This window comes from Schistocerca serialis, chromosome 2 (assembly GCF_023864345.2).
Source record: "Schistocerca serialis cubense isolate TAMUIC-IGC-003099 chromosome 2, iqSchSeri2.2, whole genome shotgun sequence".
Lineage (NCBI taxonomy): Eukaryota > Metazoa > Arthropoda > Insecta > Orthoptera > Acrididae > Schistocerca > Schistocerca serialis.
Genome location: NC_064639.1, coordinates 582,577,822 through 582,594,949, shown reverse-complemented (window position 1 = coordinate 582,594,949; position 17,128 = coordinate 582,577,822). Strand labels below are relative to the sequence as shown.

At 40.6% G+C, this 17,128-nt stretch overlaps 1 protein-coding gene across 1 annotated transcript in view; it reads left to right on the top strand.

Annotated features, from left to right (window-relative positions):
• LOC126457597 (cytoplasmic dynein 2 heavy chain 1) overlaps window positions 1–17,128 on the top strand; it is an 808,157-nt gene that overhangs the window by 283,749 nt on the left and 507,280 nt on the right. The window contains exons 22-23 of the mRNA XM_050094037.1: window positions 10,518–10,676; window positions 11,047–11,186. Of these exons, the coding sequence (XP_049949994.1) occupies window positions 10,518–10,676; window positions 11,047–11,186 (299 nt within the window). The remainder of the gene's footprint in view (window positions 1–10,517; window positions 10,677–11,046; window positions 11,187–17,128) is intronic.

Here is a 17,128-nt window from a genome sequence, read left to right as displayed (position 1 = left end):
TGGAAAAAATCACCCTGTATACCGTACATGGTAATACAGTGTGTAGATATTTTTGCATATACAGTTTCTTTATTTTGCGCACTCTAAATGCTCCAGAGATTAATTCTCCTCTCACTTTAGTTTTAGCTTTGTGGCGCAGACTCGTCATTTCTATACCAGTTAACGTATATTGTAAAGTTTCTAAAATACAGTTTGGTTGGCATTCATTTGCTAAGCTGCTTCATTCTACCAGCTATGCAATGCGTCAGACTATGCTGTGCTGTCAGCATGCGCAGTGGCTATTTTGACTTGTAAGCTAGCCCCACTGTGCATGTGCAGTGTCTCCCTCTCTTCACTACATAATGTGTTTTGTGTCTTGGGCATATTTCTACAGTGCGTTTAGAGACTGCACAGATCATTCAGGTTCAAATGAACTGTGTAATCTTGTGGGTAAGCATGGGCTTCCACGGCCATTGTCACTGTCAATAAAATTCTTCTGGGCTGTTGACCGCATTGCCAGTATATAAAATTCTCCAACTTTTTAGCCACTATTGCAAGTGGCCTTCCTCAGGGTTTGTGCTGAACTGACTGTGGAATGAGAGAGGCCTAGATCTTATATAGCAGCAGATGAAGCTGTTTATGTAATTTTATAGGGTACTTGAGGATAGGAGGAGGGGTTTTAGGCATTCTTTATTGGTCTTTATATTATTCCGTGTCATTGGCAGATAAAGACATACTGAATTGGTGTTTACATTATTTCTTGCCATTAGTGGAAACAGGCAAATTAGAAATGGATGGTAGCTGAGACATAGCGCTGTTCACTTGCTGCAAGGTGCGGGCTGCAGTATGCCTGCACTATGTGTACATACAACAACCATGGTCTCCTGCTCGCCATTGTGAGTTGCTTTATGCACCCTGTCCTCCCGTAACATTGTCACTGCTGGCAGCCAGGACTCTGGAAGCCTATACCTGTCCTCTCTATTCATATTGGCGGGTCGTGTGGCTATTTCTATCCCCTCTCTGATCTTCCTCTTTAGTATAAATAGTTGTGTAATTAAACATGAATGTCTGAAGAAGCATGACTAAATGTTTGTTTTTTCATACTTATTTGACTTCAGTACAGTAGTCAAGCCATGGTCGCAGTAAATTACAGAAAGTTTACATCACTAGTCTCCGTGAAGCTCAGTCACCATTATCAAATGTAACAAGTATGAAATAAGTCTTCTGTATTATGAGAACCTAAAATAGAAGTAACATCTAACCACAACACCTTTGTCATAGAAAACAATATTGTGAATATATCATTTTAAATGAAACCTCATCATGCAGTAATGGCAAAGAAGCAAAATCATTGCAGTCAATTGCTGTGAAGCCTTTATCTATATAGAACATTAAAATCTTAATGTAAGGTTTGTTGGATTAGGATTGGCATTGTCCAACTACATGCATAATGAACCTGACATGTGAAAATCTTGTCTCATTAATCTTAGCAATTCTGCTGTTATTATGAAACGTACATCACTCAAGCATGAGTTGGAACCATTGACTGAAGTATCAGAGGGCACCTTGACAATTTAATGAAATACTCTGAGACAAAAATTTCCACATCTTTACATCTTAAAGTTGAAATTACATAGCCTGTAATCTTGAACACCCACTCAATAGCACTGTGTCCAAGAAACAATTGTTTGCTTGGATGACACATATACAGCTGAGGCTACCATATGACTGACCAACATGATGGATGTTGCCTCTTTGCCACTTCTCACAGCTAAAACTCCAGGGTGGCCTTTCCCATTGTCAAAGTGTTACCTATTACCATTGTTGCAAGATGCAACCTCTCCTGTACCACAACAAACCAAAATTTATCCAAAAATGCTCCCTTGAATTGTTCATAAGTGTGGCACATATCTACCATGTCCATGGCTCATAGCAAGATAGAGCCTTGTATGTATCCTACAACAAAATGGATATTTTGTGTCTTTTTCCAGTTTCTAGGCAGCACATTATGGGAGGTATTTATGAACACCACTGGGTTCATTCTTTTGCCTTCCAATGAAAAGATAGGGAGCCACCTATGCCGTAATAAACCTCCATTTGCTAATAAAGTAGGAAGACATGCAGCACTGTCTGTTGATGGTGTGGCATTGTTTCGGTACATGTGATTATATTCTGCGTACATCTGCATGACAGGCACAATAGTCGATAGTCGCCGGTACCTGCTGCATCTTGTATTTCGTATCTACTTTGTCTGATGGGGTATATAACAAACTGTGGATAGGTACTAGGATTATCTGTCTGGCTTAGTGGCACTTGATTGCTTGGTGTTGGATTTTCTTTTATTACTTTTGCAACACTGATTAGGCTACTCCACAACTTTTCCTCTACTACTTTACTGCCCCAATCTGTCCTAGCCAATAGTTAATTCTATTTTTCCTTCATCACCTTGACTACTTCTATGTAAGTTTTATGTTCCTGAACTACCTTTTGCACAAGGGTACTAACTTGTCTAGTGGGTATCGCTTCAACCCTAATCCTTTAATTATTTCACATTTCTATCAATTCTTTCTTGCTTCTTTTGACCTAACCGAGTGTTTAAATTTGAATTATATAGTTGCAGTGACAATTCCAGTACTTCTTATGGTAAACCTTTACATACTGACTGCAACTTGTTTACAACACCTGTCAGTGTGTCCCGATTCTTACATATTTGCTATTGTGCTTGTTGCATCAATGTCTACCAACGACACTCTTTGATTCTAGTTATTTATATCCTGGGATAAGTCATGAGCAGCTCTGCTTTTAATTCCTGTCTGATGTTTATGGTTTTACCAGTTAATTCATTGGACAGGTCACTATATAAGTTCTAACTAAGGTCACCAAACTGCTGTGTCAGATTAACTTTGAGATCGTCAAATGCCTGTTTTTCTTCATTTTTAAGAGTCTTAAAATTTTGTGTATGTTTTTCAGAAAATTTGTCAAACTTTTGCTTTTGTTCGTTTGTAAAACCATTTTTTAAACCATTGAATTGTTGTGCTTGTGTAATGCATTTCACATCAAAGTATCTCAATATCTCTTGCATTCATTGTGTCCTGTTCAGGGTACCGGATATACCCTCCATGTTCCATTTAGTTATAATCCCATCAAGTGTCTGTTGCACAGGAAAAGTATAATTTAATGAATATGCGATATCATGCCTTTTATTCTCACCACGGGAGGCCATTTCGTCTACCATAATCATGGTAGCATCACATATTACAATGTAACTGTCATCAGTGTCCATAGCATTTAAGAGGTGTAGATGGTCTTCATCACGGTGTCCAACATTTTCAACGTAATTGTCACTTATTGTTATGTCCATGTGGGCAAAGTCTTGTGTCTGCCTGTTTTTGCTAATGGACTACCAACAATGGACCTATTTTATGTACTCATTTTTGTTGCATTTAATAAAATGATTAAACAACTGAAAATTGTAGATTAAAACATCCTTTTCGTAATTTTGATGACACCACTTCACAGTCTAATCTGTAGTGTGTCACTAGCATATACTATAACTCATTTTCAGCGTGATGTAATTGGATGCACACAGTTATCAACATCAAAATAATGTGTTAACATAAACATCTACCTTTTTGAAAAGAATGTCTCAAATCAGAATATACATTGGAAAAGGTCTATGGTAAATTTTCCTACCTTCAAGTCACTCTTTTCGGCCTTCTGAATATTAATTCTCCAGTTAATCCTCACTGGTTAATGCACACCATGTTTCTGCCTCTCCTCCATTATGATGGCAATAATATTCCAACCATGAAACATAAAATGGCTATGATAAATAATGTAATATATACAATTATGTAACGTTTAAACAGTAACCTGATCCCTTCAGTCTATGGTGCCATACAAGGAGTGGTTCCCATTGTATGAAAATGCAATTTTTGAGAGAGAAAGGTATATTGATATTAACATAATCACCAGCACTTGTCACTTACTAAAGTTTTTTCATTTACACAAACACCATGCAAGACATGACGAAAGCTACTGCTTTTAATCCTCTACAACATGAACTTGAAATGATTAGTCTTGAAAGTTCTCTTCCTGTTGTTGTTGTTGTCGTTGTGGTCTTCAGTCCAGAAACTGGTTTGATACAGTTCTTCATGCTACTCTATCCTGTGCAAGTTTCTTCATCTCCAAGTAACTACTGCAACCTACATCCTGCTGATTCTGCTTAGTGTGTTCATCTCTTGGTCTCCCTCTATGATTTTTAACCTCCATACTGCCCTGAAATACTAAATTGGTAATCCCTTGATGCATCAGAACATGTCCTACCAACCAATTCGTTCTTCTAGTCAAGTTGTGCCACAAATTCCTCTTCTCCTCAATACTATCTAGTACTTCCACATTCGTTAAGTGCTCTACCCATCTAATCTTCAGCATTCTTCTGTAGCACCACATTTCAAAAGCTTCTAATCTCTTTTTGTCTAAACTATTTATCGTCCATGTTTCACTTCCATACATGGCTATACTCCACACAAATACTTTCAGAAAAGACTTCCTGACACTTAAATCTACACTCAATGTTAACAAATTTCTCTTCTTCAGAAATGCTTTCCTTGCCATTGCTAGTCTACATCTTATATCCTCCCTATTTTGACCATCATCAGTTATTTTGCTTCCCAAAAAGCAAAACTCATCTACTACTTTAAGTGTTTCATTACCTAATCTAATTCCTTCAGCATCACCTAATTTAATTTGACTACATTCCATTAATTTAATTTGACTATGTTCCATTATCCTCATTTTGCTTTTGTTAATGTTCATCTTATATCCTTCTTTCAAGACATTGTTCTTCCGTTCAACTGCTCTTCCAGGTCCTTTGCTGTCTCTGGCAGAATTAAAATGTCATTGGTAAACCTGACAGTTTTTATTTCTTCTCCATGGATTTTAATTCATACTCCATATTTTTCTTTTTCCTTTACTGCTTGCTCAATATACAAATTGAATAACATTGGGGATAGGCTACAACCCTGTCTCACTCCCTTCCCAACCACTGCTTCTCTTTCATGCCCCTCAACTCTTATAACTGCCATGTAGTTTCTGTACAAATTGTAAATAGCATTTTGCCCCCTGTATTTGACCCCTGCCACCATCAGAATTTGAAAGATAGTATTCAAGTCAACATTGTCGAAAGTTTTCTCTTAAGTATACAAATGCTAGAAACTTAGTTTACCTTTCCCTAATCTATCTTCCAAGACAGTTCGAAGGGTCAATATTGCCACATTTCTATGGAATTCAAAATTGCCACATTTCTATGGAATTCAAACTGAACTTCACTGAGGCCGGCTTGTACTAGTTTTTTGATTTGTCTGTAAAGAATTCGTGTTAGTATTTTGCAGCCGTAACTTATTAAACTGATAGTTCAGTAATTTTCGCACCTGTCAACACCTGCTTTCTTTGGGATTGGAGTTATTATATTCTTCTTGAAGTCTGAGGGTATTTCGTCTTCTAATACATCTTGATTACCAGATGGTAGAGTTTTGTCAGGGCTGGCTCTCCCAAAGCTATCAGTACCTGGATTCTGTTTATGATAAAATTACCTCTTCTCTCTCATAGTACGACAGTACTCCAATATGGTGGTCATCTTATGAGGATTATTCCTATGCATTCCAAGATTTGCTGCAATGGTTCATGATGCATATAGAATGGAACAGGTGTACTTGAAATTTGTAGAAATAAGATACTTTTCTTTCACAAGCTGTCCACTTTTTGGTTGTTAGACACGTTGAGAACAAAAATACATCTGTACACCACAGTGAATGAGAACAGAAGAGCTATGATATGAGCATTCGAACAAGAGAGCTGTTGTAAAAAATTTGAAGGTACATCATTTTTAATTTCTCCACTGTCCTCTCCCCAATTACATTAGTGTGGCATGGTATGAATTAATATATCTTTGACACATTCAACTGGTGCCTGTATGAATTAATACATCTCATTTGCCTATGCAGAAAAATCTTCTAGGTAACTATCCTGCTATCCATCTCCCTCAGCACCCTAGACTCCCCCCCCCCCCCCTCCCCCTCACCCCGTCTCCCCCACCACCACCCAGAATGCTTCTTCCATCTTGCGCAGTTGCATGCGGTCTGTCCTTGGCAGCCTGAGAAAGTGATTGCATTTGTGTGAGTTGTGTTTGTGTGTGTGTAAATTTCTAATATTTGTCATGCATTATTGTTTTTCTGACATGTTCTACATCTTGGAGGACCTCCTCAGTAAAGGTCAATTGGAATGAGAAAGTAAATCTAATCTAATCTAATCAAAAACTTCGTCCCACCACCATACAGAATCCAGAATCTAAACAGACCCGAAACACAGTCATGCACTTTTGGTTCAAAAGCATTAGCTCTGCAGAAGTTTTAGTCCTGTCCAAAGGCCATACCTTTCACCCCACTCCCAAATTCAAGTATGCAGAACTTGTTAAACACCCTCCTCCTTCTCCCAGTCCATACACTTTTTCACCAGCAATTGTACTAGTCACACTGAACCAAAGATCAGTATTGAACCCTGCTTTACTGCAGTCACTCCTCCATTCAACTGTGATAAACCTCCACTGCCTCAAAATCACCTCTTGTTAACTTCCTGAGTTTCTTAACCTTGAACCTAGCCACAGCATCATTCCCCAAATACCTCAACATGCAAGATAATCTTACATCCACAGAAAGAACAACAATCCATAACCAAATACTGATCCCGACATCATAATCTTACCTGCTGATGCAGGTTCCACTACTGTTGTTTTGAACTGCAAGGATTACCTGCAGAAGGACTCCATAACCTGTTACGTTCATCACGTTACAAACCCTGTCACAGTGACCCCATTCCAGAAATCCAGCAGGACATCCAGTCTCTCTTCAAATCCTTAGGTCTATACGAGAACCTCTCCATAAAATCTATCTCTCTCATCATCCCTACCACTCCCTGCTCATGCTTCCTAAAATCCATAACATCAACCATACATAACACCCCATTGTGGCCAGTTACTGTGCCCCAACTGAGAGAATCTCTGCTCTCATAGACCAACACCTTCAGCCTGTTATCCACAGCCTACTCTCCTAAAAAAAAGTTATGAGCCATTTCCTTCACCAACTCACCACGATTCCTGTTCCTTTACCACATGGTGCCCTGCTCTTCACTATTGATGCCACCTCCCTTTACAGTAACATCCCAAATTCCCATGGCCTTTCCAGTATTGAACACTACCTTTCCCAACACCTGATGGATCCAACACCTACAACTTTCTTCCTGATTACGATGACCAACTATATCCTCACCTACAATTACTTCTTCTTTGAAGGCTTCACCTACAAACAGAACTGGGGTATGACAGTGGGCACCTGCATGGAACCACCCTATGCCAGCCTATTCGTGGGCCATCTAGAGCAATCCTTTCTAACCAGCCAGAATCCCAAACCCCTCACTTTCTTCAGGTTCACTGATGGCATTTCGTGTCTGGATCGAGTGTGTTTACACCTTATTCACATTCCTCCTGAACCTCATCACATTCTCCCCTATTCACTTCACCTGGTACTCCTCAACTCAATAAGCCACCTTCTTTGAAGTTGACCTCCAACTCATAGACAGCTACATCAACACCTCCATCCTTATCACATCTACCAGCCATCAGCAGTACCTCCACCTTGACAGCTGCCACCCATTCGTTACCAAGAAGTCCCTTCCATACAAGCATGGCCACCCGTGGCCGCCACATCTATGGTGGCGAGCAGTCTTTCCCAAAATATACTGAGTGTTTCACTGACACCTTCACAGAACGTAATTACCATCCCAACCTTGTAGAGCAACAGATCTCCTGTGCCTTATTTCTGCAGTCACCCCCCCCCCCCCCCCTAACTCCCAAAGCCCCATTTCCTGGCCACAGTGGAGCATCCTCCTCATGACTCAGCACCACCCAGGACTGGAGCAACTGAATTACATTCTCCGCCAAGGTTTTGACTTCCTCTCGTCGCTACCTGAAATGAGGAATCTCCTACCCACTATCCTTCCCACCCCTTCCACAGTGGTACTGTGTTGCCCACCCAACCTACATAATATCCTTGTCCATCCCTACACAACGTCTGTTCCCAACCCCTTGCCTCATGGCTCATATCCCTGTAACAGACATAGATGGAAGACGTGTTCCATACATTCTTCCACCACCACCTACTCCAGTCTGGTCACAAGGATCACATATTCCATCAAAGGATCCTTCCTACCAATCCCGGCTTTTGTGAATTACACTGGTGGTAGCTCTACCTGCTGTATATCATGTGTGCCTTTAACCCTCATGGTCTCAGCCTTCATCAGTCATTGTCCTTCACTTGTCTATCCCCTTCCCTATTCCCACTCCAGCACTACACAGCCCTCTATTCCACCAATGCACCCACAGTCATTTTACTTCTCTCGTTTTCAGCATAAGTACATTCAGCAGCATATGTGGATACTGTCTGTAAAATCTGTTGTGAATGGATGCAGTAACAAAAAAACCAACAAATTTAGTTATGCAAAATGCAGAAATTTTTCAAATATCTCAGTATTTATGACATAATATCTCCTGAGCTGTGTGTGGTACCATGATATAATTTTGTAGACACATTTATCAGTATATGTGGATACTGTCTTTGAAATTTATTGCGAATAGAGTTAGTAGCACAGAAGTAGTGAATTGAAACATTATGCACGTAGTGGCAGACTTTCATGCATCTCATTGTTTATGACATCATATCTCCAGAACTATGACAGGCAGGTGGTTCTTACTCCCACAGTGATTGTTGCCTGACAATAAGGGATAAGTTCTATATCTATATCTACATCTATACTCCACAAGCCACCCAACGGTGTGTGGTGGAGGGTACCTTGAGTAACTCTATCGGTTCTCCCTTCTATTCCAGTCTCGTATTGCTCATGGAAAGAAAGATTGTTGGTATGCCTCGGTGTGGGCTCTAATCTCTCTGATTTTATCCTCATGGTCTCTTCGCGAGATACACGTAAGAGGGAGAAATATACTGCGTGACTCCTCAGTGAAGGTGTGTTGTGGAAACTTCAACAAAAACCCGTACTGAGCTACTGAGCATCTCTCTTGCAGAGTCTTCCACTGGAGTTTATCTATCATCTCTGTAACACTTTTGCGATTATTAAATGATCCTGTAACGAAGCACGCTGCTCTCCGTTGGATCTTCTCTGTCTCTTCCATCAACCCTACCTGGTACAGATCCCACACTGGTGAGCAGTATTCAAGCAGTGGGCGAACAAGTGTACTGTAACCTACTTCCTTTGTTTTCGGACTGCATTTCCTTAGGACTCTTCCAATGAATCTCAGTCTGGCATCTGCTTTTTATATGGTCATTCCATTTTAAATCACTCCTACTCCCAGATAATTTATGGAAATAACTGCTTCCAGTCGCTGACCTGCTATATTGTAGCTAAATGATAAAGGATCTTTCTTTCTATGTTTTCACAACACATTACGCTTGTCTACATTGAGATTCAGTTGCCATTCTCTGCGCCATGTGTCTATTCGTTGCAGATCCTCCTGCATTTCAGTACAATTTTCCATTGCTACAACCTTCCTATATACTTCACCATCATCCGCAAAAAGCCTGAGCGAACTTCCGATGTTATCCACAAGGTCATTTATATATATTGTGAATAGCAACGGTCCTACAAAACTCCCGTGCGGCATACCTGAAATCAGTCTTACTTTGGAATACTCCTCTCCATTGAGAATTACATGCTGCATTCTGTTATCTAGGAACTCTTCAATCCAATCACACAATTAGTCTGATAGTCCATATGCTCTTACTTTGTTCATTAAATGACTGTGGGGGGAACTGTATCAAATGCCTTGCGGAATTCAAGAAACATGGCATCTACCTGGGAACCTGTGTCTATGGTCCTCTGAGTCTCGTGGATGAATAGCGCAAGCTGGGTTTCACACAATCGTCTTTTTTGAAACCCATGCTGATTCCTACAGAGTAGATTTCTAGTCTCCAGAAAAGTCATTATACTCGAACATAATACGTGTTCGAAAATTCTACAACTGATGGATGTTAGAGATATAGGTCTATAGTTCTGCACATCTGTTCGATGTCCCTTCTTGAAAACGGGTATGAGCTGTGCACTTTTCTAATCTTTTGGAATGCTATGCTCTTCTAGAGACCAGTGGTTTAGGAGGAGATGTGGAAAAACAAACACACACACGCACACACACACACACATGAATTTTTATAATATATATGGATTAAGTGCCCCCATTGTGCCGGTTAGGCCCATTTTTGCTATATATTTAGTTTTGGAAACATAGAAAGTAGTCTTGTAGACCATGTGGTAGTAGACAACTAAGGCGATAAGAAAGAAAAGTTCAGATATTTGAAACATAAATTAAGGTCTGGGTTAACAGAGATAATTGTCTGTAACACAATCTGACATTTTAGTCACATGACTTACTGGTTTGTGTGTTGATTTCTTACATATATGTATCACTCTTTAAGGAGCTGAATAACAGAGCAGCAAGTGAAATTGCCATCAGAAAAGCTTTGGGAGAACTTGATGTTTGGGAAGTTGAAGCAAGATTCTCACTCATTGAACATGCTGATTCACAAGGACAGATTGTAACATTAATAAAGGATTTCAAGGATATATTAAATAAGGTAAATTTTATCTTCACTTGTCTTTGCAGATACACCGTAAATTGACAACTTACATTTCTGAGTGTGTTGCAGCACAGCTGCCGCTTGCCCAAGTTATCACAGGTGGTGTGTGTGTGTGTGTGTGTGTGTGTGTGTGTGTGTGTGTGTGTGTGTGATTATTAAAACACTCCTGTGAAATGGCTTATCTTCCCTCTCCAACATCCTGTACACCAAGAGGTTTCTGTCGTCATCCTCCACTAGTTATGTTGCTTGTTCTCCCATGTCTAGATCACTTGTTCTCTTTTTATTACATACATTATGTATCTAGTAATTTGCACCTCAGGACAGGTGTATGCTTGAATCCCTTAAATCCGTTTTGTTATTTCTACAGATAGGTGATAACCAGTGCCTTCTTCAGTCTATCAAGAACTCTCCAAACTACAGCAGCTTCACAGATCGTGCATCTATCTGGGAAAGAAGATTAACAGAGTTGGATGAATATTTAAACAGCTTAGCTCATATACAACGCAAGTATGTATAATCTTTTTAAAATAAATGGTTCCATGCTATAATGAAGTACTCAGAATATTTTTGAACATGATACTTACCACTTATGGCTGTCAGTATGTTTATTAGCTAAGATTTTAATTTCCACCAATTGTCATGTATGTTGAACATGATCACCCAAATTAGTAATATCTCAAGCTTTCCTCTAAATCAACTGTTTGTATTGCTCTCAGGTGTCCAGCCATGTGCAATCATTCTCAAAGCATGATGGTTTGACAGCATGCCTTGCCGGCATTAAGTGCTACCTCAAGAATAAACTTCTTTTCAAAATAGTGCTTTCTTTACTCTATTACTGTTCTGTACACCTTCCCCATTACCTAGCTGCAGGCAGCATTGGATGGAGTGTACTCATTGGATGGTGAGTACTCACGATTATCAGATGTTGGGAATGAATTCCAGTCCCTCAGTGCTTTGCCACCATCGTCAAGTGTGCATATCACTCTTAGCCAGTGTTGGGACTTCAGTTGACTAATCAATAGGTCCCACACTTCACTGAAAGTGAAGTCACTGCCCCTATTATTCAGGCTTTTGGCAATTCCTGTTTCAACAGCCCCCCTTAAGAGACAGTCCCAAAAGACAAGATTTGTTCAAGTACTTCTGATTGTTCATATTTCATGGAGTCCTTTGTGACTTTGCAACATTTTTTTTGTGAGTTGGTTGAGTTCATTGTGTCTCGTCTGCTTCTGGCTCATTTCCTCAACTGTTTGCACAGTATTCCTGATGTATGGCTTACCACATTTTAGGTGGAATAACAATGGACACTCAGTTTACACTGTCAAGGAACATCACCTGCAATGTCTAGGACACTTACATCATATGGACCCTGCTCATCTTCCATGATGACTGCTTCCAGTAGCTGAGGGGTAAGTGCGACAGAATGTCAGTCCTAAGGGCCCGGGTTCGATTCCCGGCTGTGTTGGAGATTTTCTCCGCTCAGGGAGTGGGTGTTGTGTTGTCCTAATCATCATCATTTTCACCCGCATCGACGCACAAGTCACCGAAGTGGCATCAAATCGAAAGACTTGCAACTGGGGAACTGTCTACCCAACGGGAAGCCCTAGCCACATGACATTTTATTTATTTATATCTTCCATGATGCACAGTATTAAGTGAGATAGCACTTTCCAAGAGACCACCTGGAAGTCCCACATTGTGCTTGAACGAATGTTTTTAATGTAGACTGTCACAAAAAGGGAGGAACTTACCATAGACCTCAGCAAATGGAAGTAGTTTGTCAAGGACAATAGCAAGTTCCATGATGGGAATTGGCTCAATAACTTAGCTGTGAAGGGAGGGTGTAGAGAAGTGCTTACAACTATCTCTTCTTCTGATGTGATGTACAACTGTGGGTATCAAGTTTGGTGCTACGTAAACCTCAGTAAGGCTTCCATAAAACGTCGCTGTGCCCCAAACCAAATCCATAAAAAGGTTTCCCACAGCATATCCACAGACACCTCTAGTCCTCCAAGCACCCACAAAAACCAGCTGCAGAGAAGTAGCCACATTATGATCCCACAGCATCCTGGTCTGGAATATCTGAAGCATATTCTTTGATTTTTGTCATGCCCAGAAGTGAGGAATATCCTGCCCACAGTCCTTCTCACCCCATCCAAAGTGGTAATCCCCATGCTATCTATTCAATTTCCTATTGTATCCTTACGCGACATCCCCTCTCTCCTATACAGGCTTATCATCAGACAGAGGGTCACCTATGAAAGCAGCCATTTCATATACCAGTCCTACTCAATTCCTGTATGGCATTTTGTGTAGGAATGACCAACAATCAGCTGTTCACCCAAATGAATAGCCATTGCAAAACCATGCTCAGGAGCAGAGTTGACCATGCAGTGGCATAAAATGCTTGATTTCAGTGGATAATTTACAACTCTCATGGCAACTGGACCCCCAAACAACAGCTTTCATGAGCTGTACATATGAGATTTGTCCACACATCACATCCTTTGTACCCTTAACACTTTGGAGACCACCCACTCAGAAAATTATTGAGCCTAAGAAACTGAGCATTTATCCTATTGTTTACAGTGTTTCTGGCACATATGTAATTGATGTCTCTTAAAGAGTAATACATGTTAAAAGTAACTAAGCTTAAAGATTTATTTTAATCTTTGTTATAGTTCTTTGTGAGATTATAAGCTTTAAAACAATGATGACACAAAGAACACACATCAAAAAAAGTTTTGCATCACCCCTGTTCCCAGAGCTCCTGAAGACAGACGTTGACTGTGGATATTGTATCACAGACACAGTCCCTTTGACTCTTCAGAAATGTCACTAAATCTGCCCAAAGATGTAAACAATTATGCATGAGCAGTACCTATTAGATGGAGGGGATCCGACAGCCGATCAGTTCCAGTCATTCCACCAGGAAGGAAGTATACGGCTCATGTTGTCTGTAGTTCAACTGTGTGTAGACGGTCAATACCACGGTTCGATTGTGTCCACATTGTTACTTTGTGCCAGGAAGGGCTCTCAACAAGGGAAGTGTCCATGTGTCTCAGAGTGTACCAAAGTGATGTTGTACAGACATGGAGAAGATACAGAGAGACAGGAACTGTTGATGACATCCCTCACTCAGGCTGCCCAAGGGCTACTACTGCAGTGGATGACTGCTATGACAGATTATGGCTCGGAGGAACCCTGACAGCAACGCCACCATGTTGAATAATCCTTTCCGTGCAGCCACAGGATGTCATGTTACGACTCAAACTGTGCACAATAGGCTGCATGATGCCCAACTTCACTCCTGACTACCGAGCGAGGTGGCGCAGTGGTTAGACACTGGACTCGCATTCGGGAGGACGACGGTTCAATCCCGCGTCCGACCATCCTGACTAAGGTTTTCCGTGATTTCCCTAAATCACTCCAGGCAAATGCCGGGATGGTTCCTCTGAAAGGACACGGCTGACTTCCTTCCCCATCCTTCCCTAATCCGATGAGACCGATGACCACGCTGTCTGGTCTCCTTCCCCAAAACAACCAACCAATCACTCCTGACATCCATGGCGAGGTCCACCTATGCAACCATGGCACCATGCAGCATGGTACACATGGGCCAAACAACATGCCGAATGGACCGCTATGGATTGGCATCACATTCTCTTCACTGATGAGTGTCACTTATGCCTTCAACCAGACAATCGTTGGAGACATGTTTGGAGGCAACCCTGTCAGGCCGAACACCTTAGACACACTGTCCAGCAAGTGCAACAAGATGGAGGTTCCCTGCTGTTTTGGGGTGGCATCATGTGGGGCCAATGCTGGTGGTCATGGAAGGCACCATATTGGCTGTACGATACATAAATGCCATCCTCCGACTGATAGAGTAACCATATCAGCAGCATATTGGCAAGGTATTCAACTTCATGGGTGACAATTCACACCCCCATTGTGCACATCTTGTGAATGACATCCTTCAGGATAACAATATCGCTTGACTAGAGTGTCCAGCATGTTCTCCAGACATAAACCCTATTGAACATGCCCGGGATAGATTGAAAAGGGCTGTTTATGGATGACATGACCTACCAACCACTCTGAGGGATCTACGTTGAATCGCCATTGAGGAGTGGGACAATCTGGACCAACAGTGCCTTGATGAACTTGTGGATAGTATGCCATGACAGACACAGGCATGCATCAATGCAAGAGGACGTGCTACTGGGTATTAGAGGTACCGGTGTGTACAGCAATCTGGACCACCACCACTGAAGGTCTCGCTGTAGGGTAGCACAACATGCAGTGTGTGGTTATCACGATCAATAAAAAGGGCAGGACATTTATGTTGATCTCTATTCCAATTTTCTGTACAGATTCCAGAACTCTCGGAACCAAGATGATGCTAAACTTGTTTTGATGTGTGTATAATTATTCTCCCAAGAAAAAGTGTGAGTTGTGTTATTGAGCAATTTCTTCCTCTTGACCTTCCAAACTTACCTGCTCAATCAACAAATGTGACACATTTGTAGGATAATTATAGAAAACTGAAAAACTAAATTGAGTACACACCGAAATTACATCAATGTGATCAAATCGACTCAGCCATTTGTGACAGGCCTTGTTACATTTGCCGATGTTTCTTTCGATGTAATTCTAGAAATTGACAAGAGGAGACAGCACAACAGGAGACAGCACCAGTAAAGGAACAGGTAGGAAGATGTTTATACATTGTGCTCACATGAAATGAGTTTTTGAGCGATAGTTGGCTCATGCATCAAGAAAATTTCAGCCCCACTCCTTTTTTTTTGACACAGAGCTGTAGCCTGAACTATACTTTGACTTGGTCTCCAAAGTGTTAATACTTCTGCCCTCAACCTCATCTTTTTGCCCCTGTGATTATGTTTCAAACAATGAATCCAAAAACAGAAGGTGTGAGTCATGTTTTTGTGATTCCGTACCTCATTGGTAAAAATGGAATCCTTGTAGCAGGCTGTGAGCAGCTAATTGCCTGCAGGTACTGGTGTGGAGGACTGAGTAAACAGCGTGCGCACAATGTCACAGGTGCACAGAGCTGGGCAAACAGGTTACTTGCACCACTGTGCACAAAACACTGGCTAGGGAGGAGACCATGTACAATGCAATACAGAGTGACTTATTGTAACTAACAAAAAACATTAATATGAGCTAAAAGTATGAACTTTTTTTAGTTTACGAAATACATTTCTGTCTGTTCATGAGTAATGAAATAATGAGTGTCAGTTCTCAAGCTGCAGCAAGACACAGAGCACTCTGTAAGTGATGGGTCATGCAGCTGGAACCTTTCTGCAGCTTTTGCTCTCTTCATTGCAGAAAACAGTTGTTCTCAACCATATGTTGAGCCAAACACAAATATGATGTCAGATACATCCCTGTGTAATTTGGGAAAGTTTGCTGCAAGATGATTGTGATACCACCTTACCACATGTGTAGTGTTGTAATATCTGTTTTTAACCAGTGTGCTACTTTACAAATCTGTTAGTCCTAATTGCATTTCTGAAGGAACAGTATCTGGTACAACTGAAACTAGAGTATGAAATAGTTTTAACTCATTTTTTAAGGATTGCATGTCCTCAAACCTCACCTCAAAACTTTGACGAAGTTGTACGATTATTTGTTGCTAATCACCAAAACTTATGTCTTCTGGGAATTGGAGGGATGGAAAACATTAAAAAAATGTTAAATTTCCACTACCAAGTTGCCTTTGAGATAGATGAAGTTTGTGGATTAATGCATTAATTTTATCACATATATTAACAATTAATAAATCCTTTCCTTGAAGTGACATACCGTATTTACTCGAATTTAAGCCGCACTTTTTTTCCGGTTTTTGTAATCCAAAAAACCGCCTGCAGCTTAGAATCGAGTGCAAAGCAAGCGGAAGTTCTGAAAAATGTTGGTAGGTGCCATCACAACTAACTTCTGCCGTCGAATATATGTAGCGCTACACAGGCATGCTTTGTAGGCACAAAGATAAATACTGGCGCCAAAACCAATGCGTCATTTAAAAAAAAAAAAAAAAAAAAAAAAAAAAAAAAAAAAAAAAAAAAAAAAAAAAAAAAAAAGAGAGAGAGAGAGAGAGAGAGAGAGAGAGAGAGAGAGAGAGAGAGAGAGAGAGAGAGATGGAAGATGAGCTTTTTTTCTCCACCCCGAGTTTCGACCACTGCATTTTCATACATTATCCAACGAAATAATACAAATTCCGAATTGTTCATCTTCGAATGTAGCAGAATTTCAATGTACTGCGAAAATCCGACTGGCAAGACTGTTTGAGATGTTTGTCAATATGGCCAACTCTAAGTTCTGAATTTTTTCCTACCTGTGAGAAGAGATGGTTGCTAATAGGAACCTGATGAAATGTGAATCACATGCAGTATTCTCTTCACCATAAGAGTAATACGAATATAAACATT